This window comes from Pseudopipra pipra, chromosome 19, assembly GCF_036250125.1.
Source record: "Pseudopipra pipra isolate bDixPip1 chromosome 19, bDixPip1.hap1, whole genome shotgun sequence".
NCBI classification, from domain to species: Eukaryota; Metazoa; Chordata; class Aves; order Passeriformes; family Pipridae; genus Pseudopipra; species Pseudopipra pipra.
Genome location: NC_087567.1, coordinates 5,696,104 through 5,724,058, shown reverse-complemented (window position 1 = coordinate 5,724,058; position 27,955 = coordinate 5,696,104). Strand labels below are relative to the sequence as shown.

Here is a 27,955-nt window from a genome sequence, read left to right as displayed (position 1 = left end):
CATTGTTCCCACCGGTTCCTGCCCCTTCCCCTCCCCAGCAAGCAGCACGGAGGTGGTGGGTAGCCCACCCTGCCCCCTGCAAGTCATGCCAACACCAGTGCTTGCGTTGTCCCAAAAGGCTCCAGGTGGAAATATGTGCCATTGTTGGGAGAAGACCTGGACCTTCGCCGCATCACCTGGAGGCTCCCACCTGAAACCATTCCCCGCCTCTCTGGCAGCAGCCGCCTCTCCTCGGACGCCGAGGGTCTCCTCCACGAGGAGGACAGCGACGTGGTTACTGGCAGTGTGAGGAGGAGTGGGACACCTCGGCCCCAAGCAGGTGAAGGACGGCTTCGTTATGGCACCGAGTGTCCTGTCTCGTCCTGCTCTGAGCCAAGGGGCCAGTGGATGGGACCTGCCCCAGTCCGTGTCCCCGCCCTCCCCTTCTGTGCCCATCCTCGTGCTGGTGTGATGCACTGTTGTGGTCTGCTTCAAAACCTTGTCCTGGTGTGTCTGCTCACAAGAGTGTCAAGGTAACCCCCATCTCGGCATGGACTTGGGAGCCTGCTAGCAAGTTGCTTCTACAAAAGGCTGGACCCTCGAGGCAGGAGCAAACTCAGATGATGGCAGTGCCACTTCCAAAGGCAGCTCTCCACCCTAATTAAGTGCCCTGAGCTTCTGGGGCAGATCTGCTGGACTGTTAAACAGAAATCACTCTCTCGTGGGTAGCTGATCTCTCCTGCCCCCCTGGGAGGGGACGGGGGTTTGTCGAGGACCAAAACAATGGAGTGGAGTTTGCTTTTCAGATCCAGCTGAGATGAGATCCAGAACGAGATTTGGAGAAACCACCTCCATAAAGGGCCGTTTTCCTTCTTCAGCCTCCTTTTTAAATCTGAAATTACAAACCTGTGCTTGCATCTAAGGAGAGATGTGAGAGAACGTGGCAACAACCACAAGGCAGTGCCCCAGCAAGGCCGAGGTCTGGAGTTACCTTGGGCACCAGGGGTGTGTCTGGTGCTGGGTGTTTTTGTTTACCTCTTTGTTTCTGCATCGTCACATCGGGTGCCTGTGGCTTGTCCCAGGTGTAGTGCCCCAGAACAAGCTCCTGGAGTGGCTGAAGCTGGAACACAGCCAAGGCAGGGGACACCGTGATGCCTCTTGCTTCCTCCCCGTGGAAACTGGAGCAGCAGCCCCGCCCACAGCCACATCCCTCATTGTGTGCCTTCTTCCACAGAGCACTTGCTGAACGGCCGCGTGGACTTCTCCTTCCCCGGCAGTGCCAGTGGCTCCCTGACCAGGACAACCAACACCAGCTACCACCAGCTGAGCTCCCATGTGCATCAGGAGCACAGGGTGATGGGGAGCTCCTCGCTGACAAGAGAGTACTCCACGATGCAGATGGGGCATGGTGAGTACTGCAGCCATGGGACCCATCCTTCCCTTCCACCCCCGTGACTGTCTTTGGATCCGTGCCCTAAAGTCCTTTTGGGGTGAAGACAGCTAAGAGGGCCTATGAACCAGAGGTCAGGAAGGTCATGTCCTCACCACTGATGTCTTGGTGCTTTGCTAAGGTCCCTCTTCTCCTAGACCAGTTTGGAAAGGGTTCCCATCCCTAACATGCTGAGTGCTCAGGAAAGGGAGCTCCATCCTTATCGTCACCCCACAAAGCAGTCCAGGAAGAGCTCGTGTCTCTTCTTCTCACTCTGTCTAGCAGCATGGTTGCCTTTCAGCTCTACGCCTCTATGTCAGCTGTGCTGAGAGAAGGTTGTTAAAAGATTCCTCAAACCTGAGCTTTAAAAAGTCATCCGTGCAGGAACCAGCACCTGGGCTGAACCCACTCTGAAGTGTTTCCAATGGTGTTTTTCTCTTTCTTCTTGCACTGCTTCTGTAGATTACCCAGGGACACTCCTCCCTCCCATCCGTGAAGATGCTGGGAGGACAATCCCACAGCCCTGGGATGTGGGTTTCAGGAGCAGGGCAAAGGTGAAGGGTTACTACCCCAGCATTGGCTTTCGGGACTCTATAAACATGACTGATGGGTCCACAGGGATTTGCAAGTACATAGGTACAGCTTGTCCAGTGTCTGCTCCCAGCCACACATCCCATAACAGCCAAGCCACTGTCCATCCATGAGCTGTTGCCATCCACTGCTCACCCCAAACCTCCCCTCCATGGCTTGCTGTGTGCTGTGATCTTCCCCCTGACCCAGCCTGTGCCTCCATCACACCACCTTTCCATTTGCAGGGGACTTCCACTGTGTTTCAACCCACCTGGACTGATTAACACTCACCACCACTGCTGCCACCGTGCTCTGATCAGCTCATTGTCCCCATCCTCTTCATTCCTAACGAGTTTGTTGTTCTCAGTCTTACTCCACAGGCCTTTGGAGAACTCTTGGGGAGAACGTGTGCTCCATATGAGATGTGCCTCTGCAAGCTTCTTGGCCAAAGTCCCTGTCAGTGAGGGTTTTCAGTCCCTGGATGTCACCTGGGAGGCTGCTGGGCTTACCATGAGCCTTGTGTCCCGGTGGGCTGAGCTGAGGAGGAGCCAGAGCACCCAGTCCTGGTCCCAGCTGCCCCTTGAACAGACCCTGGAGGTGTTGGGCTGCTTTATCTAAAGAATAGGGCCAGTCTTAGCAGACCTACACCTGAAGTAGTCTGTGGAAGCTGCTGGCAGGCTGGACAGGGTGCTTTGGGGTGGGTGAGGAGGGTCACACACAGCACCCAAGCCCCTATTCTGGTCTCTACCACAGGGGCATGAAGCTTACCTTGACTTGTCCCACCCAAGGCCACGGGACATCCCTGTAGATGTGTAGAGCCAGCCAGTCCCCCCTCATGACGGGTCAGCTTGCAGAGATGACATCTCACCACGTTCTCCCTGAACCATCAGGACCACCCCATGCTTGCGTGTGCCACTCCCCCCTCTCCCCCAGCCCTCTTAGCCCCCATTCCCAAACCTCCACCCTGACGTTCCCTTTCTGTCTCAGACTCCAGGAAGCCTCTGGGCATCCCTGACACCCCCACACGCCTGGTGTTCTCTGCCCTGGGACCCACCTCCCTGAAGGTGAGCTGGCAGGAGCCGCGCTGCGAGAAGGAGGTGCAGGGCTACAGTGTGCAGTACCAACTCCTCAGTGGAGGTCAGTGAGCAGGACCCTGCTGGTGGGGGGAGTTTTGGGTGGTGGAGAGTATGGTCTGGGTCTTCTCCTGGACAACTGGCTCTGGGTGACCCTGCTCTGAGCAGAGTGGGGTTGGACCAAGTGACCTCTCCAGAGGTGCCTTCCAACCTCCACCAGTCTGGGATTCAGGGATTGGTCCCAAATATGATTTTTGTGCAGCCTTTTTTTGTGCAGGAAATGTTTCAGCTACCCCACAGCTCTCATTCCCCATTTCTTCTGCGGGGGGAACAATTTCTGGGGTTGCTGCAACCCGCTTCCAAAATAAACCTTTGACTCATTCTCCACCAGCCCAAACATCTTATTGATGGTTTCTTCAACATGTGGAACTTGAAGAAAGGACTGAAATGGAAATATTTTTACATCAATCTTGGGGCAGTATCAGTGAAAATGTGAATCTTTTTGTCTGAAAATCCTTGAGTTTTCAAGAAGCTGTTGTTTATCCTAAGCCTTTTTTGGAAAAACCTCTTGTCCTGCACTACCCATCGCTGGTGGCAAGGTGTGATGGAGGTGGTCAGGGAGGGACCCTGGATGGCTTTTCCAGGCAGTTTGTTTGAGATGGAGTTTGGGCAAAATCCATGGCTCTGTGTCTGTGCCTGCAACATGGTGTTGACACCCCCCTCCCTTTGCATCCCAGGAGAGGTGAACAGAATCACCATCCCCAACCCCAGTCAGAACTCAGTGGTGGTAGAGGACCTGCTGCCCAACCACTCCTACATCTTCAAGGTGAAGGCACAGAGTGAGGAAGGCTGGGGCCCCGAGAGGGAAGGAGTCATCACCATAGAGTCCCAGGTGGACCCGCAGAGCCCACTCAGTCCTGTACCAGGTGAGGCAGATGTGGACAGGAGGGTGGCAATGATGTCTCTGCTGCTGTCTACAGTGCTGGCCTGTTTTCTCTCCCCTTACCCACCCTGAGCATTCCTTTCCTTTCTCTCAGTTAGGGACAGGACCTCCTTTCCCATGCACTTGCTCCCCACTAGCTGTCTAGATAGAATCACACAATTGCAGAAATTATTAAGGTTGGGAAAGACTTCTAAGGTCATAAAGTCCAACCTGTGACCACCTTGTCAACCACACCAGAGCACTGAATGCCACATCCAGTCATTTCTTAAACACATCCAGGAATGGTGACTCCACCACCTCCCTGGGCAGTCCATTCCAATGTCTAACAACCCTTTCTGTGAAGAAATTCCTCCTGATTTCCAACCTGAACCTTCCTTTGTGCAGTTTGAGGCTATGTTCTCTTGTCCTGTTGCTAGTTGCCCGGGAGATAGCTGAGACCTTCCAGCTCATTCCATAAATGCTGTGTGCAGATCCCTCCCAGGTTCCCCCTCACCCCCTCCGTGATGTGACCTGTCCCTCATGCCCTTGCAGGCACACCCTTCACACTGAGCACCCCCTGTGCTCCTGGACCACTGGTTTTCACAGCCCTCAGCCCAGACTCCCTTCACCTCAGCTGGGAGAGGCCCCGCGAGCCCAACGGGCCCATCTTGGGCTACAGGATCACCTGTGAGATGCTGCATGGAGGAGGTAAGTCCAGTTCCATGGGTAGAGCTCAAGATACCTCCAGCAAAAGCTGCAACTTGCTGCATTTTTTTCTAGGACCAGTGACAAAGTTGTCTGCCTATTGTCAGTGCAGACAAAGTGGGGACATGAGGCTGATCCCAGGCCTGGGAGCTGCTGGCTCCTGATGTGTCATTGCATGGTCTGGTGTAACAAATGTGGTGGGAAGTGAAAGGACCTGTTGCTTATTGCAGCCAAAACCCAGTGGAGGTTGGTTGCTGAGGTTCCCCACTGTAGTAAAACAGGGTTGCCTTAACCCTTAGTAGAACTGGGTGTGATCCTACAGTCTGTGGGTGGCATAAAGCTCAGGGAAACCAAGGCAGCACTCAGAGCTGGGGGGAGTGTGTTTGGAGGGACCTTCACTCTTGTCTGTCTTCACCTCTGTGTGGATTAGGGGAGCCCAGGACAATCTATGTCGAAGGAGACAATCTGGAAACCACCCTGACTGTGCCCCACCTGAGTGAGAATGTCCCATACAAGTTCAAAGTGCAAGCCAACACCACCCAAGGCTTTGGGCCAGAGAGAGAAGGCCTCATCACCATTGAATCTCAGAACAGAGGTACAGTACCATGTCTCTGTGGAGGTGCAAAGTTAAGAAACCTCTCAGAGAAGGCAACAGAATTCCTGGAGTCCCTTTCCAGTTCCTCCTGAGCTGACTCCTGGTGTGTGTGAACTGTGAAGGGTTGAGGGGTTGGAAGCTCTCTGTTGTTTCCTGGCTGGCTCAAACCTTTTCCTTCTCCCAGGTGCTTTCTCCCAGTTTGGAGGACAGCAGTACATGAGGGAAGAAGTGTACAAATTCCCCACTGAATACACCACCAAAACCAGCATCAGCCATTCCTCTTTGGATCCCCACTTCACAGGTAGGGGCTCACTGTTGCTTTGAAACCCCCCCAGAAAACAAAGGATAATTCTGCTTGTCCAAAGTTCTGAGGGGGTGCTTTTACCTGAAGTGCCAAAGGCAGGGAAGGAGGGTCCATCAGGTGGGATTGCTGAAGATCTTACACCTCTTACTTTCTTACATCATGTTCCTGCTCTGCCCCAGAGACAGTTGCAGTCGTTTCCACATGTGCTGCCCAGTCACAGGGGGAAAGCTGAGTTCCAGAGTTCTTCAGCACTATCACTAGAGACTAAATCATAGCTCTTCCTGCAAGGTTTGATCTCTTTAGAGCAGTAAAAAACAGAGCAGTGTGACAAACATCTTTAATCACATCAGTGTAGTTTCCCATGTTGTCCCACTTAAACTCCTGGGTTTGCACTGCAACACCAAGTTTGGGAGGTGTTAGGAGATCCATCTGACTGACTGACATAGCAGAGTACTGAATCACTTGATCTGGAGGGGTCTTCCATCAGTGAAAGTGGTATTTAAGGGCAAGCTTCTGCCCGGGATCAGCAGACAGAGCAGATCCCTGTCCCTGTGACCCCGCACTGAGCGCGCTGTCCTTGCAGAGGGAATGCTCATGACGAGCCAGCGAGTGGAGAACACCAGCAGCACCCTCACCCAGGAGTTTGTGAGCAGGACCGTGATGTCCAGCGGGACCCTCACCAAGCAGGTGGAGAGGCAGTTCTACGAGGCCTGAGCAGGGGCAGGCTGAGCACCAGCGGGACATTTGGGATCACGTGGCAGAACTTTGTGGAACAACCCAAGGGCGCTTCCTCCAGATGCTGCTGCGGTGCCTGGGCAGCTCCTGCTGTGGGTACAGACCCTCCCTGGCACTCCAAGCTCTGGACTTCTCCTTTGGAGCCCAGTGCAATCAGAGCTCTGGCACAGCTCGGTCATCAGGTGTGTGATCATCAAGCTCATCCTTCAGGGTGGAAATTTGGGTGTCTCCATGGCTCCAGCCTCCCCAGGTAAATGGAGCAGAATGCTTTATTCTCAGGTCCTCAGTTTTGAGAGGAACTCAACTGGGAAAATCCTGATTTATAGAGGGTCACACTTTCCACCTTTGCTCCAGGCTCTCTGGCAACTCACCTGCCCACTGGAGAGGGTTGTTTGTTCTGTTTGGGTTTTTTTTAATGAGAGCTGCAAGGTAGGGTTTGGGGGTAACCTGTGCTTTCTTACTGCACTTAGTTGTGTCTGTCCTTCACTGCTGACATTTGGTACCACTATAGCAAAGAATAACCTTTTGTTTGTGTAGTGTTATTCATTGATGGCCTCTGATGCTTTTTTTTTTTTTGGGTATACAATATTGTACAGTTTTCATAGTATATATATATAAATATATATAAATGTATTTTATTATTTTATACAAAAAATGGAGGTGGATGAGCTCTATGCTGAATGTAGAGGCTACACTGGGACTGTGGCTGCTGAGAAACATGAATAACTGGAAGAAATTTGTTAAGGGCTCGATTCAAAAGCCACTTGAACCCTGCGATGAGCCTGTTGATGAGCTGGTGGGCTCTGCCTTGGACTTTATATCCTCAAGCACCAGAGACTCCTGCAGAAGGGTGCAAGTGGCCAAACCTGCTCGCTGCAGGGCATCCACCAGCCAAGTGCTTTCCAACCATGGCACGTGGGCACAGAAGGGGCTGGAGGCTGCCCAAAGGTGAGGGATGGGGATGGCCCCAGTGGTGGAGATGGGAACAGTGCTGGGCTTTCTTACATGGCTGATGTGGACAGTGTGAGATTTCAGGGCAGATGATGCTGGGTATCTTTTAAAAGACTTCTTCTCCAGCAGCAACATCCACAAAGGGACCTGTGATCCACCAGTAAGCACAAGGGAAGAGCAAACCTGGGAACAGGAGGTGCTCCCATCATCCTGAGACTCCTTCAGTCTCAGCTTCAGCTCTCCTTGCACAGTGCTGGGCTGAGCTGAGACCTTGCTGGGCTTCATTTCCTGGCTCTGGGCATGATGCCCAGCACCTCCCTGCCCTCTGCCAGTGAGAACAATTGAGCAGCACGTTTCCCTGGCGTGTTCCAGCCGCACGGGAGCAGGCGAGGAGCCTGCAGAGAGCCAGGAGCCTGCCCGGAGCAGCAGCTGCCACTGCCCCAGGCTAGAGCTTCCAACCAAAACAGCAGCTGCCTGGTCATCCTGGCAGCATCACTGCCCTGGTTTCATCTGACAATGGACCTTGGCTTTTCTTTTTTTTATTCTTCCTTTTTTTTTTTTTTTTCCTTTTGGTTGTTGTTTTTTGGGTGTTTTGGCTTCTTTTTTTTCTTTTGGAATCTGAAGAACTCAGCACTGAGTGTTCCCTCTCCTCTCCAGGCTTTTCATTTCACTAGGAAGGGTTGTACACCTTTAAGCCAAAGATGCACGTGGGTGAGTAAAGTCCACAGGAGTCTGCAAGATTGCAGCTGGAGCTGGGTCAGTTTTGAACTTGGCTCAAGAGATACTTTACCAACCCTGTGGTTTTACTGTGCCTTCAAGAAGCACTTATTTCTCCTGATCAAGAGCCAGTGGCATTAACCTGCCTGTCTCCCTGTTCCCATCTCCCTTCTGTGGCTGGGGTTTCCTCTCCAGCTGACACATGGACTGGCACAAGGACTCTGTGCCCCTTTTTCCCTGTGCTTTTTGGTCCATGGTAAAACACTGGAAAGTGCCTAAAAAGGGAGCCCCACCTCCAAGCATTTTAACCAAAGATTATCCCCTTATCCAAGAGCAGAGCCTGGCCATCAGCTGCTCTCCAGGGAATCATGCCCTCCCCACATACACCATGGCTTGTGCACTAACCCATGGCTGTAGTTTTAAATTCCATCTGGTCATTAGGGCTGGTGCTGTTTCAGCCTTTCCGAGGCAGATCCAGAGCAGGTCTTTGATCAGATGGCTTCCTATGGCACTTAATAAATGTTTTCTCTACAGTCTGCCTCTTCCTTTTTCTTTAAAAAAAATCTAAAATTAAAAAAATCCCCCCCCCAACAGCCTCCATCTGCAGCAGACGAAGGACATGTGCCAGAGGCAGATTCCCAAACAGGAACTTCTGCCAAGTGCAGTGCCTGCTGCTCCTCCACTGCCATCCCCTCCTGCAACTGCAGCTCCAGAGGCACTACTGGACCCCACAGCCCTGGTAATGGCTCATCACTCCAGTTCAAACTGGAGTTAAACCAGTCTCCTCTGAGGAATGGTCCCCAATGACTTTGGATCAAGTGGGTGAGAACTGTGCAAATGCCTTTATTGAGCAAACGATGTAGACGGACAAACTGACCCCCTTGGGAAGCAGAGAAAGCAGCTGCCTCTGAGAGAGAGGCAATTCCAGACCAGGGATCTCAGGTGAGGAGGTTGCTCCTCTACAGGGGCAGTCCCTTTGCCCCTCCAGAGGGCTTGGTGAGGTAGAAGGTGGCTGTGCCGCTGTATTTCTCCTAGGAGACAAGAGGAGCAGTCAGTGCTGGTGCTCTGGGGCTGGGCTGGGGGATTCCAGAGACAGGGAGAAAGGCCCTGCTGGTCAGCCCAGCACCCATCTGACCCTGTCACCACCACTCCAACAGCAGCCATGTCAGGTGCTCTTTGGGGACAGCATCTTGTCCCAGCCACTGCCTTGGGTCCCATGGTCCATCCAAAGCCTGGGGCAGGGAGGATACCAACACACTCCTCAGCTGACCCTTCAGCAGCACCTTATGGACTGTCGTCCATGATTTTTTCCAACCTTTTTGACCCTGGTGATGCTTCATGGCCTCTACAAACTCCCCCACCCCAGCCCTGTGCAGTGCTTCCTCAGCTCTGATCTGCTCCTAACTCATCCAGTGGTGCCTGGTTCTTATTTTGGAGGATTTGAGGGTCAGTTCCACACTCACTCCATCTACCCCCTTCACTGGTTTGTAATTCCTGGTCACGTTCCCTCGCTCCCAGCTTTGGTAGAGGCACAGACCTTTTGGTCTCTCCTCATTGCAGACCTTCCTCAGCCCCTTCTTTATCCCCCCAGTTATTTACAGGGCGCACCATGATCTCACAGAGCAGCAAAATGAAGCTCTGCCTCCTTCACAGTCCCCACATACTGACACCCCCATTTTGCTGGTGTTTTCAGCTACCAGTACACTCTGAGGTGCTGATTTAGAGAACCTTGGTCATGGCACTGAGATCGTTCTTGGGCTGTAGCTGCCTGTGTTAAGCTCAGCATTGCCCAAGCTTAGCTCAGATCACTTTTCCCTAGATAAATTTGGCCTTCCTGAAGCTCACCCAGCAACTTTTCTCTCACTTCCTCAATGCAGTGACACCCTTGGGCAGGGTTCTGTGATCAGCACGGTGCTGAACTGCCTGCAAGAGCTTAGTGGCACCAACAGACTTGGGTCTTTCATGGCCCTGGATGGGCTTCACCAACCCTAAGTGCCTCAGGAGCATCATCTCAACCACCAGGTCTTTCCAAGCTGTGCCCCTGAGTGTTCCCTTGGGATCTTTAAGTCAATCTCCTGGCACTTTTCTGCTGCATACCTGGATGTGTTGCTTGGCTCTCTCTGCAGCCCCAGCTTCCAGCAGTGTCACGGTGCAGCCTCCAAAGCCTCCCCCGGTCATCCTGCTGCCATAAACCCCATCAACTTCCAGAGCTGCTGCTACCAGCTCGTCCAGCTCGGGGCAGCTCACTTCATAATCATCCCTGGAGAGGGGAGACCCATGGTCAGCCCTGTCCTGCACCCTGCCCATAACCACTGCAGCATGAACAGCTGAAACCTGTGTCCTGGTGCAGCCACTGCCATAGCAAACTGCAGCGATGTCGGATGCTGCAGACACCAGCGCAGCTCTGCCTGTAAGTGCATGTATATGTGAGGAAGGCTGTGAGCATCCTTGGTGCATCCTCACCTGAGGGAGTTGTGACTCTCCACCATCAGCCTCCCGAACATCCTGTAGTCCCTGTCCTGCAGTGCCTGTGCTGCCTGGGCTGTCCGTGCTATCTCGCCGATGACGTGCCTGGCGCGCCGATACACCTCCTCGCCCAGCCGGCTCCTGGCCGCTGTGGAGACACGTGTGTCCCTGCAGCAAAGCCACCCAGGGATGCTGCTGGAAGCAAGCACGGCTACATCCTGCAGCCATCCTGTGCCAGAGCTCCTCTAGGTGTGGCACACTCCCATCCTGGTGCGTGCACCCAGCCACCTGTCCCTGGTGCTACCCCTCGGTCTCAGCTGGTGCCACAGGGCATCGAGCTCCTGATGCCCCAAGAGGCTGCCAGAGCCGAGGGAAGGACTGTCCCCACCTTCCAGCTCGGCCATGGTGGCATCCCTCAGGCTGGCCTTGCCGAGTGCTGCCGCTGCCTCCTCGCAGTGCCGCCGGCGCGTGGGGTACTCGCTGCCCGTCAGCGTGTGCCGCACGTTGGAGTTGGTGATGAGCACGGCCAGCCTGGCATCGCTCAGTGGGACAGGGACAGTCTCCAGGGACCTGCAGCGAGAGCTCAGCGTGGGCCACGTGCCCGTCCCCTTGCCCGCTCCAGCCCTCGGACACCTGTGTGAGGCCACGTGGCAGGCAGCTCCTGAACCACAGAGGCAAAGTCCAGGTGGTTTAGGATTTCGCTCGAGTATTTCTCTCCCTTCCCAATTATTAGTTTCATAACAGTCCCTAACGAAAGTGGCAAAGGGACAGGCAAGTAGGGGAAAGGCTGCAGGAGGAGGAATCAAGCCAAGGAGGAATTAAAAGGCAGGCAGACCCATCCCCATGATGAGATTTTGGGCTGGGTTCAGGGGTTAACCCTTCCCTGCACTCCTGTATTTATGTCATGGCCACAGGACCAGCTCATCCCCAGCTGCCCGAGGAGGTGGGCACAGCACCGTGAGCTCAGCACTCAGCCCTGACCTGCAGTCGATGAGCAGAGCGTGGCCTTCCTTGCCCATCACGGATATGAACTGGTCCATGATCCCACAGGGCATCTCAGCAAACGTGTGCTCTGCCTTCTGGCACGCCAGTGCCTTGGCTACCAAATCACCATCATCTGTGCCAGAGTGGAGACACACAGGTTAGCAGCTCCAGGACCCTGGCCCCTAGTCTTGGAGCAGGGGGGGGCAACATGGAGGTAAAGGGTTGTTTTCCCATAGAATGGGGTTTTGCAGCTGCAGGTGCTTGCTCCTGCACCACCGTATGCCATCCATGCTAGTGTGGGTCTCCAGATCCAGCTGGATGTGATAATTTAACACTGGTATCTCAGATCTCTCAATTTTTGGGGACATCAGGGTGGGGAGATGCTCCATGGGGAACATCCTCTCATCCCCCTGGCCTGCCCAGGGGGTGGTCCATGGATTTTAGAGGTCTGGGCAGCTCAGGCTGGATGAGCCAGAAGAAACACACAGTCACAGCAGTGCCTACTCTGGCTGCAGTGGGGAGTTGTGACCCACTCCAGAGCAGCATTTCCCCAAGGGCTGTGGGATCTTGCTAAGGGCAACCCCTCATCCCAGCTCCCACCTGGAAACAGAGACACCAGGGGTCAGGACTGGCTGCTGCCTTACCAGGGCAGAGCTGCTGGAGGAAGGTGTAAGTAGCCACCTCCAGAGCAGCTGAGCTGGAGAGGCCCCCGCCCAGGGGGATGTCACTGGCGACCACGGCACTGAACCCCGGCACGGCACCACCTGTGGGAAGAGAAGGGAGGAGGGGGGCTGTGAGCCCCTGCAGGGCTGAGGGTGCCCCACAGCTCACAGGGAACAAGAGCAAGGAGCCCCTGTCCAACATCCCACTTTAAAACACTGGGTGACCCACGGCAGAGCGTGACCCAGGCACCTGCTCCCAAACACAGGAGGCTTTGGAGCTGAGAGCATCTCTGCTGGAGCCTGGTCCCGGCAGAGCTGCAGGTTTGCAACAGTGCTGGAAGAGCCCCTGGAGCGCACCCAAAACCAGGTGCTGAACGCCAGCCCCTGCGAGGGGTCTCTGCCCCACCCCTCAGCCTGGGTCTTACCCCGGTAGTGCTGGATGACGCCCTTGACGTAGTTGGCCCAGCGAGGCCGCCCCGGGCTCAGGGAGCTGCCGTGGTGGGGAGCTGGGAACTGCACCCTGTGGGGCTCATCCGCCTCCGCCGAGGTGGTGAGGATGGAGATGGTCCCATCCTGCGTGGGGGATCCCACCAGCACCGTCCCCAGCTGCAGAGCCTGGGGGTGGGAAAGGTGGGCTCAGACCCCTTGACATCCCTTGGAGTATCCCCATGGGTGGCAGAGGACAGTGGTGGCTGCTTTGACTCACAGCTGGAGCACCCAACACATGTTCCCCTTAACTCTGTCTCCACAGAGCCCCCAGTGTATGGTCTGGCTCGGCACAGAATTAAACTTTCTGGCTACTTATTGCCACACAGGAACAGTCTTCCTGCTGAATGTTGTGATGGACCCCCCCAACTCAGTGCCAGGGTGCTGGCTGTCGGGCTCCGGGGGAGTGGTAACCACTACAAGCATGGGAGAAGCTTCAGGAAGTTTTCCTGCCTGCCAGGGAATTCAGCTGACCTGCTCCCACGCTCTTCGGCCTTACAATAATTAGCTGTATGTTTGATTTAGGACTGAGCCAAAGGGAGCTCGAAGGAGCTCAGAAAGAGCAGGAAGCTCCTGCTGCTCCGAACCACCTCCACCACCAAAACATCGCCCTCCGTGAACAGGAAATTGTTTGACCGGCTTGCAGAAAAGAGGTGGTTGGGAAGGGGGAAATCACATTCCCTCTGTAGCGAGTGAGGAGCTGCTCTGCGGAGCCCCTGGTGCTCCGGATCCTGCTGCGAGCTCCGGACTCGGCGGGGGGATCCCGCAGGGTCCTCAACTGAGGGACACATCCCCGAGGTATGGGACATCCTGGGGCGAGGTACCCCCCGTGGGCTTTCAGAGCGGACCCGGAAGGGTGACACGGCGGGATGCCGGGGCCGGGGATCCCGGGCTCTTACCATGGGCAGCACGAAGCCGCCGTTATAGTCGGTGTGCTCGCCGATGAGGTTGACCCGGCCGGGGGCCCACGCCGCCAGCACCGCCGGCCCCCCGAAAGCCGCTTCGTGCGCCCGGCGGGCAGCCGCCAGCAGCAGGGACGGACCGGGACCCACCGGCTCTGCCATGGCCGCACCGCACCGCCCACGACCGTCCCGCACCTCCCCCGGGTTCGCACCGCCCCCGGGTTCCGCACCGCCTCCGGGATCCACACCGCCCCCGGGATCCCGCACCGACCCGGAATCCGCACCGCCCCCGGGATCCCGCACCGCCTCCGGGATCCACACCGCCCCCGGGTCCCGCACCGCCTCCGGGATCCCGCACCGACCCGGAATCCGCCCCGCCCCCGGGATCCGCTCCCCCCCCCGTGCCTTGCACCGTCCCCGGGTCCCGCACCGCCCCTGAGCGCCCCGCACCCTTCCCAGGGTTCTGGGAAAGGCTGGTCGTGCGTGGGCAGCCCTATGGGCAAGGCGAGAGCTGGCCCGCACACACCCCGTGTGTACCTACGGCGGGGCCAGCGCCGGGGCTTTTTTAACGCATATATCCAAATCTGTATCGCAGAGCCTGTCCTAATATATGTACAGATAAATATGTGTCTGTTTGCACGGGTGCCTCTCTTACATTTGCGGCTTCTGCCGATACAACGTATGTAACACATACATGTATCGATAGATGTCTGTGTTATCCCTGTATACGTCAACGTCTGTGCTTTTGCTATATGCTCAGGTACACACACCTGTGTGTGAGGTTCCCCCCGCCCCCGGGCCACTCCCGGGGCGGGGCCCGTTACCGGTTCCCGTCCAGCCGCCGCCGCGGGACCGCTCGGCCCGGGGGGACGAGCCCATGGCCGGGAAGGAGCCGCTGCTGAGCGCCCTTAAAGGTGAGCGTGGGCCCCTCGGGGCTTTTCCTGCCTCTTCCAGCAGCGCTGTCCAGGGACCGGCCCTTGGCCGCGCACCCGTACCAGTCTGACCGGACAGACGGCGGGGCCGGGCAGGAGCTCCCCAGGCCGGGGCTCCCTGGACCAGGGTCTTTGAGGAAGTTTACCCGAGTTCCTGCCCGTTGTGGCAGCCGGAGCCGGGGAGGGTGGAGCCCTGCCGGGGTGTTGGGCAGCCCGCTACCACCATTCCCCCCCCGGACTGTGCAGAGCTGCTCCCGTGGGTGCCCCCCTGCCCTTCCCCCGGCTGGGGTACCCACGGGTGCTGCCTTTTCCCTCACTGAAGGTGCGGTGCTGCAGCTGCGGGAGGTCGGGGGGCCCTGCACGGACACCTCGCCGCACCTCGTGTCCCTCTGCCAGCGGCTGGAGAGCATCCTGCGCAAGGGGCTCCGACGTGAGTGACCCTTCGTGCCCGGGAGGGGGGTGGCAGCTCCCCGGGGCCCGCGGCGAGGGGCCTCGCGTTCCCTTTCTCCCGCAGAACCGGCTTGGGGCTTCCGGAGACGGGATTACTGGCACTGGCTGGAACAGCTTCCCGCGGGGACCAGCGGCAGGTGAGCGACCCCGGGCAGGGCTGGGATGGAAACCTGAGCTGTGGGGGTATCTGTTGTGACATACTCATTCCGAAGAGCCCCGGTGCAGGGAGAACGCTCCCAGGCGCCGCCAAAGGTGCTTCCCCTCTCCCCGAACAGGCCGACCCCTCTCTCCATGAGCATCCAGAGAGCCGGGGGCTGTGAGCGGACACGGACGGCCCAGGGCCGCGGGCGGTACTTCCTGCGCTTGGCCCTGCAAGGGAAGGTGCTGGCGGTGGCCGTGAAGGAGCTGGCACAGACCCCCGGACTCCTGGAGGTGCAGCACGTGGTGCAGTGAAACGGGCCCACATGGGCAGTGAAATGGCAGAGTAACGGTGGCGTTTCACTGTGTTTCAGTTTTATGATCCAGAGAGCTCCATCCTCGGCAGTGAAGGTCTCCGGGGTAAGATGGTGGCGCATCCGAGGTGGGATGTAACCTGTGTTATGGCAGTGCACTGCTGCAGGGGAGGGGGAATAGTCCACTGTGATTTTTCTAGTCCAAATTTAGTGCTGGAATCTAAATATGCTGCTGCAGTGATGGAAAAAAAGGTGTAAATATTTAAACAGGGTTTGAATCTGTCTCGAGTTGGCTTTAGTGTCATGGGATGGGGAAATGGCTCCTGAAGGGTCTTCCAGTGTTATTCCTTCATATGTTTAAGCAGACCTAGTGGTCTGGCTCGAGGGGAGCCCATTACAGCTGGGCCTGGGCTGAGGGGTCGCACAGGGGTTTTAAATGGCTGTATTGCCTTGACAGGCTGCAGCACTCCATCCATCTGCAGCCGTGCTCCTTGAGGGGGCCAGGCCAGGGTGGAAGCCTTTAATCTTTTGATTATGATAAATAACCCCATGTTAAACCTGTACATCAATGGTTTATAAATCACCCGCGCTGCTGGTGCATGAGCAGATTGTAGACCCAGCAGAGTGATTGCAAGGCTTGTGCAGGAGAGCCTGGGCAGCTTTGCTTTGCTTCTAGGGTGAGAAATGGAGAGCGAGTCACTTGTCAGCAGCGTTTGCTGCAAGCCTTGGTCTGAATTAGGGCAAAGCAGGTGCCAAGCCACACCTGTGCCGGCAGTGGGAGCCTGGGATGAGCCTCCAGCAGCAGCCTGGGTGCTGTGGTGCTGGAATGCTCTCAAGGCCTCAATCCCAGGGCTCATTAGTTACACGGAAAACAGCTTTATTCTGTCCTCTGCCATGTCTCTGTGAGGCTGTAGCTGCCAGAAACCCTGCAGTGACACTGCTTCTCTGTCCCCATCCCTCCGCAGAGCCTTTCCTCTCGCTGCTGCTGGTGCTGACAGAGATGGATTTCTCCCTGGATCTGCAGGTGTGGTGATGAATCAGGGGGGTGGTGGCTCCCAATGCAGGGCCCCAGCCCCTTCCTGGCGGGACTGATGGCACTGGCACTCCTTTGTTTACAGAATTGCAGCTTCTTGGACGAGAGCTGGCTGCTGCCGGTAAGGACTCATCGCTCCCCGGAGCCGTCCTCCCGCCACCTGGCCCTTGCTGAGACATCAAATGAGGGAGATAAGGAATGATTTGGTGGGGAGGGACTGCCACGCACCTGGGGTGCATTGGCTCAGGTTCACCAGCACGAGCAGAGCCGCCTCTGCCACCGAGGTGGGATCCTGCCAGGTGCCTGGGCTGTCACCAGGAGCACATTCCAGCATTCCTGGGAGTAAAACCAAGCAAGAGTAGTACCCAGGCCTAAATTGCTGCCATTAAGTGAAGTTTTCCCGTGCTCCCTTCCCTGATTTCTTGCCCAAAAAAATCCCCATTTCCCTGGGCTGACACAGATTACGCGTCAGTTGGTTTCACTCTCGGTTTGCTCAGTGAAACATCAGTGTGTTACTGAGAACAGCAGGGATGCCTTTATGTCTTTTAAAGATGAAGAGCATCCCTCCACTGCCCTTTTAACCCAAAAGAATCCCCAGAAAGCTCAAGGCGGCTTTGGGGGTGCTCACGGTGTGCTTTGAGCTGTGGTGCTGCTGTGGAGCCGGGGATCCTGCTGGGTTTTGGATGTTTCTGACAGCAAGTGCCCCTGGCCAAGCTGGCCGTGTTTCGGGTCCCTGGCTAATGCGATGTGACAGTAAGTGCTGCTGCAAACAGCAGCAGCTTTGGGGAGGGGCGGCCACACTCCCCTGGCTGTGTGGGGACATGTGGGGTGAGGGAGGAGGGCTCTTGGCTAAGGGTTCACCTGCTGCTTTGCCCTCCCATCCGTGGAGCAGCTTTGTCCCTTCAGGGTCTGGGCACAGCTGAGTGCTGAAAGAGGGCAGGGACAAGCAGCCGCTGATGGTCCCAGCTCCGCCTGGGGCACTGTGGGCCAGTCTCTCCTGGAGCCTGTGGGCTCCCAAAACCCTGGTTTGGCATCAGTGCCAGAAATGATCCAGGGCATGGGGTCCCAATTCTCCCCCTTGTCATGCTCCTGGGATGTCCCATGGCCATTGCCAAAGCCACTGTCACTGGCCCCTCTCTTCCAGGTGTGCAGCACTTACGAGACAGTCCCATGCCGAGCGCTGGGGATGGTGCTCAGGTAGGAGCCTTTGATCCTATTCTCCAGAGGGATCTGGTCACCACAGCACTCAACCCCCTCCCCAAAAAAAGGGAGATAAACACCCTGTGAGGGTCTCACCGGTACCTGCTGTCCATGAGGTGGCTTTTACCTGCTTCTTTGCATGGGTGAAATGTCATGGATGGTACAAAAGGGCTGGGGGAGCCAGGCAGGGTCCCTGGGGCTGAGCCAGGGCTCGGCCACACCCCCAGGTATGTGGAGGGCCGAGTCTTTGTCACCAAGGTGCTCCCTGAGAGCCAGGCGGAGGTGGACGAGGTGGTGCTGGCCGGTGACATCCTGGATGAGATCAACGGCTGCTCGCTGAGATACGCCCACAGCGGGCAGGTGGGTGGGCAGGGAGGGCCAGGGTGGCTCCCCCTCCCCTGCCCCCCATCCTACCCTTTGCTTCCCCTCTCTCCCTCCAGGCTGGGGACATCCTGCAGAAGCTGAAGGGACAGCCGCTCATCTTCCGCCTGCTCCGGTGGCGGTGGCACGACGGGCAGGTCTATGAGCCACTGCTGCCCTACCTGAAGGTCCTGAAGGAGAAGGAGCCCCACTTCCAGCTCCAGCACAGCCCCCGGCACAGGGGCGAGGGGGAGCCACGGCAGCTGCGGGGGGGCAGGTGGGTCTGGTGCCGTGGGGAGCCCCCAGGCTGGGCTGGGGGTCCTGCCAGCGGGGTATCCCTGTGCCCACACTATCCCTGATCTCCACTCAAGGCTGTGGGGCCAAAGCTGCCCCTGTGGCCTTGGGGTGGGGGGGGCTGGGAGCATCTTCCCCTGCAAAGAACAGCAGGAGGGATGTGTGGTGTTCCTCACCTGAGCCCTTTTCTCTCCAGGCTGCTCTACAACCTGCAGTACCTGGGCCAGACCAGCATTGGGACGGTGAGGCTGTGGGGCACAGAAGGATGCCATGGGGTGAATCATCTCTTCTGGGTTTTTCTTTCATGAGCCCATGGGTTATTCCCTCCTTCCCCTTCTGTTCCAGTATGGTGGCAAAGAGGTGCTGGAGCAGGCCATCCCTGCAGTGCTGGAGGGGCACTTGGCAGTGCAGGTGAGTGATGGGGCTGGGGACATCCTGGGAAGGGCTCTGTGAGAGAATGCAGGGAAATAGGGTCTCTGCCATGGATATTTTTTTTCCTGCCAGCTCCAGGTTTGCTTGGCCTGGCTGAATATTTGCTACCCTGCCACCATTATGGGTTTTTTGCAGGTCAGAAGCATCTCTGCAGCCAGGATAGGAAAGGGCATTAAGGAAAAAACATACAAGCACCTGTGGGAAAGCACTTGGAAAACTGTGGGGAGGCTAAGCCTGGTTCCAGGGGTGCTTTAGGGCTCAGGTCACTTTGTTGGAGCCTTTGGTGGGTTATCTGTGAAAAGATGGAAGTAGGAGAGCACTGGGTGGTAAAAAAAGGCAGCACAGGGAAAACATCTTGAAACAGCTGAGCTTGACTGTGCTTCATCACCTCTGTGTTTGGATAATCTCTGTGGGTAAGTGTCTTATCAAAACCAGAGCTCAGGGCTGTGCCCCCATTGGGGCTTCTTCCCCCTCACTCCCCCCTTCAGGAGGTTTTATTTGATGTGAAGGAGGCAGAAGTCCTGGTGCAGGAGAAAGCGTCTTCCAAGGTAAGCAGGCGACACCCAAGCTCTGTGTGAGTCCCAAGGATGCCAGTGGGGCAGTGTTGGGATCCTGGGGCCAGTTTAAACCAGGAATGGGGCTGGCAGGGACTGCCTCCAGCCCCGTCCCCCTGCCGTGCCCTGCGCAGCTCCTGTGCCGCCATCCCTACCCCACCATCTCCTGCGTGGGACGCTGCACGTGGAGCAGCAGGATATTCGCCTTCTGTGTGGCGTGAGTGCTGCCTGTGGGCCCTGGGAGGGGGCTACGGAGGGATGTGGGTCCTGGAAACCAAACAAGCGGGGTGTGGAGCAGCCGCGGGGTCCCCGATGCGGTTGCAGGGCAGGGCTGGGCTCGGGGCCGCGCGCTCTGCCGGCTGATGGACGTGTTTCCATTTTTAGCTCTTCCCCAGAGAGCCCTGACGGGAGCACGTTCGACTGCCTGGTGTTTGCATCGAGTTCTGAGCAAGAATGCGAGGAGATCGTCGGGAGAATCGGTAAGGGAAGGTTTGTGCCTTCTGATACTGTCACAGCAAGACCGTGGAATACCAGGAATTGCTGGTTTCAGTCCACCACGTGCAGGATCTGACTTAATTCTTTTTGCTGAGGTTACTGAGATGAAGAGATACTTTGATAGTCTTTTATTATTATTTTTTTTAAAGGACCGCCAGACAATGATTTTATTTTAAGAAACAGCTTCTAGGCATACCCAGATGGTTCATTGTTTCCACCAAGAACTTGGATGAAATATTGTTTTCGAGGGATGTTATTTTAAACATACTTTTCCTGCAGGAGCCCAGCCTGCTACTGCAGTTCAGCACCAAACCAAGCATTCATAAATCCCGTTGCTTGGAATTTTTTTTCATTTGGCCTAAATGGAAGCTGCGTGGTGCTTCCTGAATTCCATGGGCTACTGAGGATCCTCAGATTTCCCGTGGGGAAATTGTCCATGGGGACATCCCTGCCAGCTGTCCCCTCACCAGACTGTGCCCCCAAAGACCTGCCAGGTGATTGACCTGAGATCACCAAGCCTCATCTGAAGTTTGAGCTGGTGCTTAACTTTGATTCAAAGCAGTTAAGTTTACAATTTAGATGCAAAGGAATCTTTTTCCCTACAGGTCTGGCAATTAGGAAAATACTTGTTTTAAAACCTTGCCTTGGATCATTTTAGAGCTGGTTTTTAGTAGGTTAATGCTGTTAACCAGGGTCTGGGTTTGCTTGGAGTGGTGTAGGACAGGGAGGTGAGGAGGAAGTTGTGTAGGAGTGCGGGGTAAGGAGTGTCTGTTCCTCCAGCTGCAGGATTTAAGCACACGGAGTGGTTTGTCTGAGGAAGGAGAACCTCATGACGAGGCACTGGTGTCCCAGCCTCCCCCAGCAGCACATGAGGGATGCAGGCCCCGGCTCTCAGAGCAGGATTTGGGATGGTTTTCACACCAGTGTCACACCATCCTGGTGGGACAATCACTGATGGCCACCGCTGACTTACAGCAGACACTGGTAGGAACTGCTGCTGTTCTTCCCTCTGAAGTGCCACTGCACTTTAATTTCATTGGAATAAATCAAGCCAAGCTGGCTCAACTGCTTCCCTGTGCTGCTGTTCCATGACATCTCCAGCCCTACTAGTGCAGCCTGTTCTGTGAGGGCCTCACCATTCAAGTGTTAATTACCTGCTGTTCAGGTGCAGTCTGAGCACTTTCCTCCACCACAGCCCAACCAGGTCTGGCTGCTGAGGAACCTGCCTGAGCCGAGCCCCAAGTGAAGGTTTGAGTATAATCCCACTCTCATCCAAAAATCTGGAAATCAGACTCTCTCAGAGCACCCACCCCTTTGCTCAGCAGCCCATCTGCTGCCAGGGTGTATAATTAGCTGTTCCCCTCACACGCCATCCCACTGTGATTATCCGGGACTGTCACGCAGCCCAATCCCACAGGAACTCTCACACCCCCCACCCTCAGCACCAACAGTGCTTGGGAATAAGCAGGTGGTTTTGCTTTAACTCCAAAATAAACTTCCCTGCATCCACCAGAAAGGAGGAGAAAAAAACCCTTTTAGTGCTGGAGTTGTGTTCTGATAAGCTTTAAAAGAGACTCCCAAAAAAAGCTGCTGCCAGCCTAGGCCAGTCCTCCTGGACCCCACAGCCGCTCTCACCGGCCCACTCAATGACTCCAGCTACAGAAAAACCTTCAAAATCCTCCAAAAATGGCCAAAAATTCTCCATTCTGTTGACAGACGAGGTTAACTTTCCACAGCAGCAGTCCAGGATTACAGGGATCTACTGCTGACCTCAGGAGCCAAGAGGAAGCTTCTTCCAGCCCATTCAAAGCAAATGACAAAAAGACTCCTCACATGTGAATGTAAAACATTTAATTTAAAAATGTTGACACTACAATATATAAAATAGCTATTATAAATGCACATAGTGTATTCTATAGCTGCCAGGTTTACGTTTTTAGGAAACTGTAAGTTACACTGTGGTTAAGACTTGTAGTTTCACCCTCTGAAGGAAGTCCACATTTGATCACAGTGATGCATGGTCAGACTAACAGCCCCAATTGTTAAACACCTGGATCAAGTCATAACCAGTTTTATTGCAAAAGGACCCTGTACACATTTATATCAATTCTAGTACCTTACAAGTTTAGCTACCCAACAAGTCATTAACATACAGAAACATGCATGAGAAGCAAGAAAGAACACCCATCCCTTCTGCATATTAGCAACTTGTCACTCCCGAGCCCGAGGCTCAACATCACTGAGGTTTATGTGAACAGTCACTTTTAGCATTCATCCTGAGTGAAAGATGGAATGACTTAAGTACAAATGCAACATATTATAAACAATTTCTTACAAAAAAAGTCACAAATTAAAACCAAAGTATTTTACAGAATTAACTACAAAACACCATAAAAACAGCCTTCACTTAAGCCCTCTCTCCCCGTATCCTGCGAGCCAACTGGATATCTTTGGGCATGATGGTGACTCTCTTGGCATGGATGGCACACAGGTTTGTGTCTTCAAACAGACCCACCAGATATGCCTCGCTGGCCTCCTGTTTCAAGAGCACAAGAAGAAATGTCGTTAGAACCCCTCAGCGCAGCTCCCCCAGCGCCGCGGCCCGGCCGGCCCTCAGCAGTACCTGCAGCGCACCGATGGCTGCACTCTGGAACCTCAAGTCCGTTTTAAAATCCTGGGCGATTTCCCTGACCAGCCGCTGGAAGGGCAGCTTGCGGATCAGCAGCTCCGTGGATTTCTGGTAGCGACGAATCTCACGGAGCGCGACGGTCCCCGGCCTGGGTGGAGAAGGAGGGGGGGCGGGTGAGGCGGGGCCGGGGCTGCGGCAGCTGAGGCCGAGCCGCGGGCCTTACCTGTAGCGGTGAGGCTTCTTGACGCCGCCAGTAGAGGGGGCGCTTTTCCGGGCCGCCTTCGTGGCCAGCTGCTTGCGCGGCGCCTTCCCCCCGGTGGACTTGCGGGCGGTCTGCTTTGTACGGGCCATTTTTCCTCACTTACCTACGGCAGACACGTAACGCGTGACACGGGGCCCGGCTGTCCCCATCCACCCCCCCGCCTCAAGGCCCGGCGACACAGCGGCCAATCCCCTCAAGCTCCAGATGCCGGCGAGCTGCCCCCCTTCCCTCGCGGCGGGCAGGCGGCCAGCGGCCTCCCCCGGGGACAGGGAGGAGGAGTCACGGTTACCCCACCGCCCCCGCCTCGCGGCCCGGCCGCTCCCCTCCCCGGGGGGAAGCGCGACTGAGTCACAGCCGCCTCCTCCTTCCTCCCGGGGCCGCCCCGGGAGAGGAAAGGGGGGTAGGGGAGAGCGGGTGGGGGGATGGGAACCGGCCGTGACTCAGGGCACGTAGGCAAGGCCCGCTCCGCCGGCTCCGCTCCGAAAGGAACGAAGGCCGCGGAAGCCTCGCAGCACTACCGCCTGCCTCGGGGACGCGCCCGCCGCCCGGCACTCACCGCTCGGAGGAGAAGGAAGCGCCGCTGTCCGGTAGCGCTGCGCGCCGAAGCCGCTGATGCCGGTGGGCTCGACTCGCTCCGCAGCCGCCGCGACGCTCACTGCGCCCTCCCCGCCGCGGGGACGCAGATTTTATATGGGGGGCGCGCGCGTGGCGTGGTGGCGTCACAATGCCCGGGAGCAACGCGCCGCGCCATTGGCCGGGACCCCCGCCGGCGCCGCTGCGTCACCTCACACAAAGGCCGTGCTCCGGTTCCCCCGCTCTGATTGGGCGCGCCGCTGGGCGCTGATTGGTTGTTAAAGTAGGCGCCCGATTGGGTGTTGCGAGGGGGGAAGGAGCCAATCGGCGGCGGGCGGTCGCTCTGCGCGCTGATTGGCCGAAACGGGGCAGGGTTTGGATCCTACCCTTTGTTGCGAAGCTCCACAATGGGAAGTCAATTGGAGCGGGGCGAGCGGCGGCCGCGCCGCGGGATCCTCCGGGCAACCCCCGGCCGGGCCCGGCCGACCCCGCCGCCAACCGCCCTCCCCGCGGCCGGAACTGCGGAGCCGCCCGGCGGGGGCTGCGAGTGGCCGCGGGGTCCTCCCCGCCTCCGCCTGCGCTCCCCCGGGAGCCGCCGGTGGTGCGGCCGCTCGACCCCCGCGCTCGGGGGTGTCGGTGGGAAGCCCCTGGCAGGGGACGGGGGTCTGGCGGCGCCTCCGGTGTTTCTAGCCTGGGTTTGTCATTCCAGCAGCCAGGGAAGGGTTGTCACGGGACTTGGGTTCAGCATTGCTGGGCTGTGACCCCCCCCCTCCAGAGTGAGAGCCTGACCTCTGGCCCTGGGAAAGGAACGTGTGGGGGTTGGGGCTGGGCCTCTCTGAGCTTCAGTTCCCTAAATCCCACTGGCTCTGGGGGTCGCCCCCATCCCTAATGCAAATCACTAAGTTTCCTTGCAAGTAGGAAACCAGAATCCATGTTCCCTGTTGGTACCATCTTAGCATTTATCTCTCTAAGATAAATAGCAATTCGGTGAAAAAAATAATTGTCTTTTGGGGCAAATTGCTGCCTTAAGTTCCACCTTGATTTATATCACTGTTTTGCTGTATTTGTAGAGGCTCTGGAGGCAGGTCCCTGCCCCCCACGGGAAGGGTTCCAGGATCAGGAAGAACAGGTCCCAAATGCCCTGCAGTCGTAGCACGTAGAGAACATACACGGTACACAAACAGACGCTCCCAAAGGTGTCTGTGAGCTTCCCAAACTGGAGCACAGCTGGAATCGCCCGGGTTTTGCATCCTCAGGCTCTGGGGTCAGCGCTGGCGTGGTGGGCAGAGCTGGGATTGCTGGGAAAACGTGTTGGGAATGTGTTGGGAGCATGTCCTGCTCCTCCACCCGCTCGGTCGCTTGGGCAAACACACCAATATGGTGCGACAGGATCACCACGTGAGCCCAGGCTGTCGTCTCCCACCCATCTCCTCCTGTCTTCATTTTCCAGGTTAATTTTCTCTCTCGTAAAGGGAAAAGGTTAATTATTTATCAAGACACAAAAAGCTGCGTACCCACAGAATGGCTTGGGAGGCTGCGGGTAAACACTCGCTGCGTTGGTTTGGAAAATGAAAAGTGGAGGATTTCCCTTTCATCTGGGTTGTTTCACGCTTAGGAAGAAGAAATTTAGGAACCGGTTCTGACGGTGACAGCTCTTAATATGTTTAATTTGTTCCTTTTAAGAGCTCCCTGCACTGTCACTAATGCCAGGAGGCCGGGTGGAATGTTTGTTGCTCCTGAGATGTTTCCTTTTCCATGTTTTCAGAGCAATGGCTGCTTAAACTTCTCATTTTGGAGATATTTTAGATTTTTTGCCCTCCTGAAGCCTGGAGAAAAGCCGTGTGTCCTCTGGGATGGAACAGGCTGAGGGACAGGTGTGAACAGCAAAGCTGAGGAGAGCAAACCAGCACATGTCCCAACTGTGGAACGAGGGAGAACTGGGAGAGGAAACAGTGTCAGCACCAGATTGTAGAGCAAACATCAGCTACCAGGGATTGGGAGCCTGTGGTTCCCAAATCCCTGTGGACAAAGTGCAGGCTGGTGTTGTTTTCAGTGTGATTCCTGGATAATTGAAGGGTTTTCCTGCAGGTTCGTGGCTGACAGTGATTCTGGATCGGGTGTGTGTGGAGATATACACACATATTGACTTTGGAAAAGTCCTGCTTGACCAGGAGCTGTGTCATCACAGTGCTCCAGCCTCCCGTGGAGGGTGGTTGGATGAATAACAAGGTACTGGTATCCTGTGACTTAATTCCTGCGAATGCCTGGGAATGAGCTACTAAACCACCCCAGCACAAGCCTGCCCGCAGCAGATGCTGAATCAGAGTAATTAAGAATTAAAAAAGGTGATTTCCCTCCCCAAACAGCCGCAGAGGCCTCAAAGTTTATTATTAACGTGTCCACCCTGCGTGTGCTGGCACAAAAAGAGGTGTTTGCCCGATAAATCCCGTGTGCCCTTTCCCACAGCGCTGGAGATCCCGGTGCCAGAAGCGGTCCTGTGTGGAGCCCAAGAGATCAAAGTCCTATTAAAAGAAACCCGTATCATTTCCTCTCCTGGGGGAGAAGTTAATTGGCAGGGGAAGTGCTGCTCCACACGGGAATTTTGGCCGATTCCTTGGACATGGCTCCTTCGGGTGGGGGTTTTCCCCCCAGGGGGCCGCAGGTGTGATCTGCCACGACCCAGCAGCCAGGTGACACTGGTGTCACCTGTTCCGAGGTAGGTTCTTGCTGGGCCTTCCTCCTCCTCCTCCTCGCAGCGCTGTTCCCAGGCGCTTCCTGCGCGGCGTTGTCCCGTGGGCGGGGAGGGCCGTGGAGGAACGACGAGAGGATGCCAACACTAAAATAACCCTCCCCGCGTCCACGCTCGGCCCCTGAGGCAGAGGAAAAGGGGGGGGGGGAGGAAGGAAGTGAGGCCGCCGGCCACAAATAACTCCGATCCACCCCCTCCCCGGCCCCCCGGCGCTGCCTCCGCCGCTGCCTCCGCCGCTGCCTGAGGGGGCCGGGCCGGGCGGGCTGGGCTACCCGCGGGGTTCGGTCCCGTCCCAGGGGCTGGGTGTCCCCCCAGGGCTCGCTGCAGCCCCCGGGGGGCAGTGTTGTCCCAGGATTTCGGGTCCCGGTGTCCCTCCCGGCCCCGATCCCGCCCCACCACCGGGGGGCGCCCCAGCGCTCCACCCCCGCCTCCCCGCCCCGCCTCGCACTACAAATCCCACCTCGCCCCGCGCGGCAGGAAGCGTAGGGGCCGCGCCGCCGCGGGGCGCCCCTGGGAGTTGTAGTCCCGCCGGCCGGAAGCCACCGGCCCGACGCGCCCCGCGCCGGCGGGCGGCGCGCGCGCGGCGGGACTACAAGTCCCACCCCGCCCCGCGCGCCCCGGCCGGGGCGGCAATGGCGGCGGCGGCGCCTGCGCGCGGCGCCCTCCGTGCGGACCGCGCAGAGTGAATAATAAAGGTCTCCTCGGCGGCGGCGGCGGCGGAAGGCGGCGAGAGGGGCGGGGGAGGCAATGTCCAAGGGCCCCGTGGCGGGTGGCCCCGCCGCGGCCGGGCCGGCGAGCGCCGCCAGCGCGCTGCAGGCGCAGCCCGAGAAGCCGCAGCACTACACGTACGTAGAGCCGGGAGCTGCCCCGCCGCCGCCCGCGCGCCAACACGCGCCTGACGTCAGCGTGCGGCGCGCGCGGGGGCGCGCGGGGGGGGGGGGCGCGCGGGGCACCGGCTGGAACCGGCCACGGCCGGCGCGGGCCGGGGGAGGGGAGGGGGGCGTGAGGGGGGGGAGGATGGGGGAGGGAGAGAGGGAGGGGCGGGGGATGAGCGACAACCCCCCCCCCCCCCGCCGCCGTCCTCACACACCTCCCCCGTGATGCACCGGGGCGGCCGCGCCTCCCCTGGGGGGCGAGGGGACCCCCCCGGTGACACCCCTGTGCGGGGGTGGGGGCCCGTCCCCTGGGCTGTGAGGGCATCGCCGGACCCTCAGCTGTCACCCCCGCCCGGGAGTGATGGGACCCCCAGAGCCTCGGGTGACACCCCTGTGAGGGGGTGCAGATCCCTCCTCCCGGTGCGAGAGGACCCCCTGCACCCACTGCTGTCACCCCCGGGCCCTCAGCTGTCACCTCTGTCCGAGGGTGGGTGTCCCTCCCCTGGGGTGTGAGACCCTCAGCTGTCACCCCCGGACCCTCAGCTGTCACCTGTGTCCGAGGATGGGGGTCCCTCTTTCTGATGTGAGAGGACTCCTGGAGCCTCACCTGTCAACCCCAGGCCTTCGGTGACACCTCCGTCTGGGGTGGGAGTCCCTCCCCTGGGGTGTGAGGGGACCTTCAGTTGTCACCCCCAGACCCTCGGGTGTCACCCCCTCCCAGGGTGGGGGTCCTTCTCCCCCTGTGCCACGTCACATGGTGCTGTGGTTTGGGCAGTTTTGGTCCTGGTGAGCTGCCACCAGGGCTGTCACCTCCATCCTCCACCCCGAGGGCTCCCAGGGGCTCCTGGGCACCTGTGTAGGGAGGTGTGAGGTGATGGGAGGTCCCCGGTCGGTGAGGGAGGGCTGGAGGGGGTTCCTCTCAAGGCAGGTGTCTTTGGGAATTGCACACATGGGGAATATCCCCACTGGAAGTGTTACACCGAAATCACGAGGAGCGTTTGCCCCGCTCCCACCTCTCCTTGCACCGCTCAGGTGTGATCCCGCTGTGTGTGTGTCACCTCTATCCCGGGGGATATTCCCTCAGTGAAGGCATATTTCTGGAATGTGTCTCCCCTAACCAAAGGATACCATTTCATTGTGTTGTCCCTAGGGTGTACGACCCCTCGGAGCTGTGTGGAGTTGGCC

General features: G+C 57.3%; 5 protein-coding genes and 1 long non-coding RNA gene across 19 annotated transcripts in view; 4 read left to right on the top strand and 2 right to left on the bottom strand.

Annotated features, from left to right (window-relative positions):
* ITGB4 (integrin subunit beta 4) overlaps positions 1-8,513 on the top strand; it is a 29,598-nt gene extending 21,085 nt beyond the window's left edge. Inside the window, exons 33-41 of one of the 3 annotated variants that reach the window (XM_064675827.1) lie at positions 119-319; positions 1,214-1,387; positions 1,871-2,044; positions 2,966-3,115; positions 3,789-3,977; positions 4,526-4,681; positions 5,109-5,273; positions 5,458-5,574; positions 6,161-8,513. In XM_064675827.1, coding sequence (XP_064531897.1) covers positions 119-319; positions 1,214-1,387; positions 1,871-2,044; positions 2,966-3,115; positions 3,789-3,977; positions 4,526-4,681; positions 5,109-5,273; positions 5,458-5,574; positions 6,161-6,291 — 1,457 coding nt within the window. In that variant the 3' untranslated portion in view covers positions 6,292-8,513. The remainder of the gene's footprint in view (positions 1-118; positions 320-1,213; positions 1,388-1,870; positions 2,045-2,965; positions 3,116-3,788; positions 3,978-4,525; positions 4,682-5,108; positions 5,274-5,457; positions 5,575-6,160) is intronic. The other 2 variants (XM_064675829.1, XM_064675830.1) reach the window with 2 other exon arrangements.
* Positions 8,514-8,805: 292 nt separating this feature from the next.
* On the bottom strand, positions 8,806-13,680 carry GALK1 (galactokinase 1). The gene is made up of 8 exons (XM_064675851.1): positions 13,478-13,680; positions 12,518-12,707; positions 12,075-12,194; positions 11,428-11,563; positions 10,835-11,016; positions 10,444-10,594; positions 10,078-10,240; positions 8,806-9,011 (listed from the first exon to the last, which is right to left on the bottom strand). Exons 1-8 carry the CDS (start codon positions 13,640-13,642, stop codon positions 8,940-8,942), a joined length of 1,179 nt encoding a protein of 392 aa, XP_064531921.1. The 5' UTR covers positions 13,643-13,680; the 3' UTR covers positions 8,806-8,939.
* Positions 13,097-20,752, top strand: LOC135424526 (uncharacterized). Of its 3 annotated transcripts, XM_064675849.1 has the most exons (17): positions 13,097-13,376; positions 14,241-14,394; positions 14,735-14,842; positions 14,927-14,999; positions 15,138-15,294; positions 15,375-15,420; positions 16,280-16,338; positions 16,433-16,468; positions 17,492-17,544; positions 17,775-17,907; positions 17,988-18,184; positions 18,398-18,443; positions 18,547-18,612; positions 19,122-19,181; positions 19,322-19,404; positions 19,572-19,666; positions 20,463-20,752. In XM_064675849.1, exons 2-17 carry the CDS (start codon positions 14,358-14,360, stop codon positions 20,495-20,497), a joined length of 1,284 nt encoding a protein of 427 aa, XP_064531919.1. In that variant the 5' UTR covers positions 13,097-13,376; positions 14,241-14,357; the 3' UTR covers positions 20,498-20,752. The 3 variants fall into 3 exon arrangements, with proteins under 3 accessions (XP_064531919.1, XP_064531920.1, XP_064531918.1); XM_064675850.1 differs by lacking the exon at positions 14,241-14,394 and having other exon boundaries at positions 13,098-13,376; XM_064675848.1 differs by lacking the exon at positions 13,097-13,376 and having other exon boundaries at positions 13,598-14,394.
* Positions 20,753-21,516: 764 nt separating this feature from the next.
* Positions 21,517-23,274, bottom strand: LOC135424529 (histone H3.3A). The gene is made up of 4 exons (XM_064675854.1): positions 23,130-23,274; positions 22,535-22,676; positions 22,306-22,459; positions 21,517-22,218 (listed from the first exon to the last, which is right to left on the bottom strand). The coding sequence occupies exons 2-4, from the start codon at positions 22,660-22,662 to the stop codon at positions 22,090-22,092; spliced, it is 411 nt and encodes a 136-aa protein (XP_064531924.1). The 5' UTR covers positions 22,663-22,676; positions 23,130-23,274; the 3' UTR covers positions 21,517-22,089.
* Positions 23,275-23,380: 106 nt separating this feature from the next.
* Positions 23,381-25,613, top strand: LOC135424533 (uncharacterized). The gene is made up of 3 exons (XR_010435261.1): positions 23,381-23,841; positions 24,217-24,596; positions 25,235-25,613. It is a non-coding gene; the product is annotated as an uncharacterized LOC135424533 (long non-coding RNA).
* A 45-nt stretch (positions 25,614-25,658) lies between these two features.
* Positions 25,659-27,955, top strand: part of UNK (unk zinc finger) — a 46,134-nt gene continuing 43,837 nt past the window's right edge. For 5 of the 10 annotated variants that reach the window (XM_064675843.1, XM_064675841.1, XM_064675844.1 and 2 more), the window contains exon 1: positions 26,515-26,740. In XM_064675843.1, the coding sequence (XP_064531913.1) occupies positions 26,643-26,740 (98 nt within the window). In that variant the 5' untranslated portion in view covers positions 26,515-26,642. Of the gene's footprint in view, positions 25,863-26,513; positions 26,741-27,955 lie in introns of those variants that run through there. The other 5 variants (XM_064675847.1, XM_064675845.1, XM_064675838.1 and 2 more) reach the window with 3 other exon arrangements.

Bases quoted from the DNA above. Each gene is read 5' to 3' on its own strand.
- GALK1 (XM_064675851.1), bottom strand. From the start codon at position 13,642: ATGGCAGAGCCGGTGGGTCCCGGTCCGTCCCTGCTGCTGGCGGCTGCC. The intron at 10,241-10,443 runs GTGAGGATGCAC...TCCCCTCTCCAG, and splicing joins GAGAGTCACAACTCCCTCAG to GGATGATTATGAAGTGAGCT. The intron at 9,012-10,077 runs GTATGCAGCAGA...CTTGTCTCCTAG, and splicing joins GAGCCAAGCAACACATCCAG to GAGAAATACAGCGGCACAGC.
- LOC135424526 (XM_064675848.1), top strand. From the start codon at position 14,187: ATGTCTGTGTTATCCCTGTATACGTCAACGTCTGTGCTTTTGCTATAT. The intron at 14,843-14,926 runs GTGAGTGACCCT...TTTCTCCCGCAG, and splicing joins CCTGCGCAAGGGGCTCCGAC to AACCGGCTTGGGGCTTCCGG. The intron at 18,444-18,546 runs GTGAGGCTGTGG...CTTCTGTTCCAG, and splicing joins GCCAGACCAGCATTGGGACG to TATGGTGGCAAAGAGGTGCT.
- LOC135424529 (XM_064675854.1), bottom strand. From the start codon at position 22,662: ATGGCCCGTACAAAGCAGACCGCCCGCAAGTCCACCGGGGGGAAGGCG. The intron at 22,460-22,534 runs GTAAGGCCCGCG...TTCTCCACCCAG, and splicing joins AAGAAGCCTCACCGCTACAG to GCCGGGGACCGTCGCGCTCC. The intron at 22,219-22,305 runs GTACTGCTGAGG...CTCTTGAAACAG, and splicing joins CAGCCATCGGTGCGCTGCAG to GAGGCCAGCGAGGCATATCT.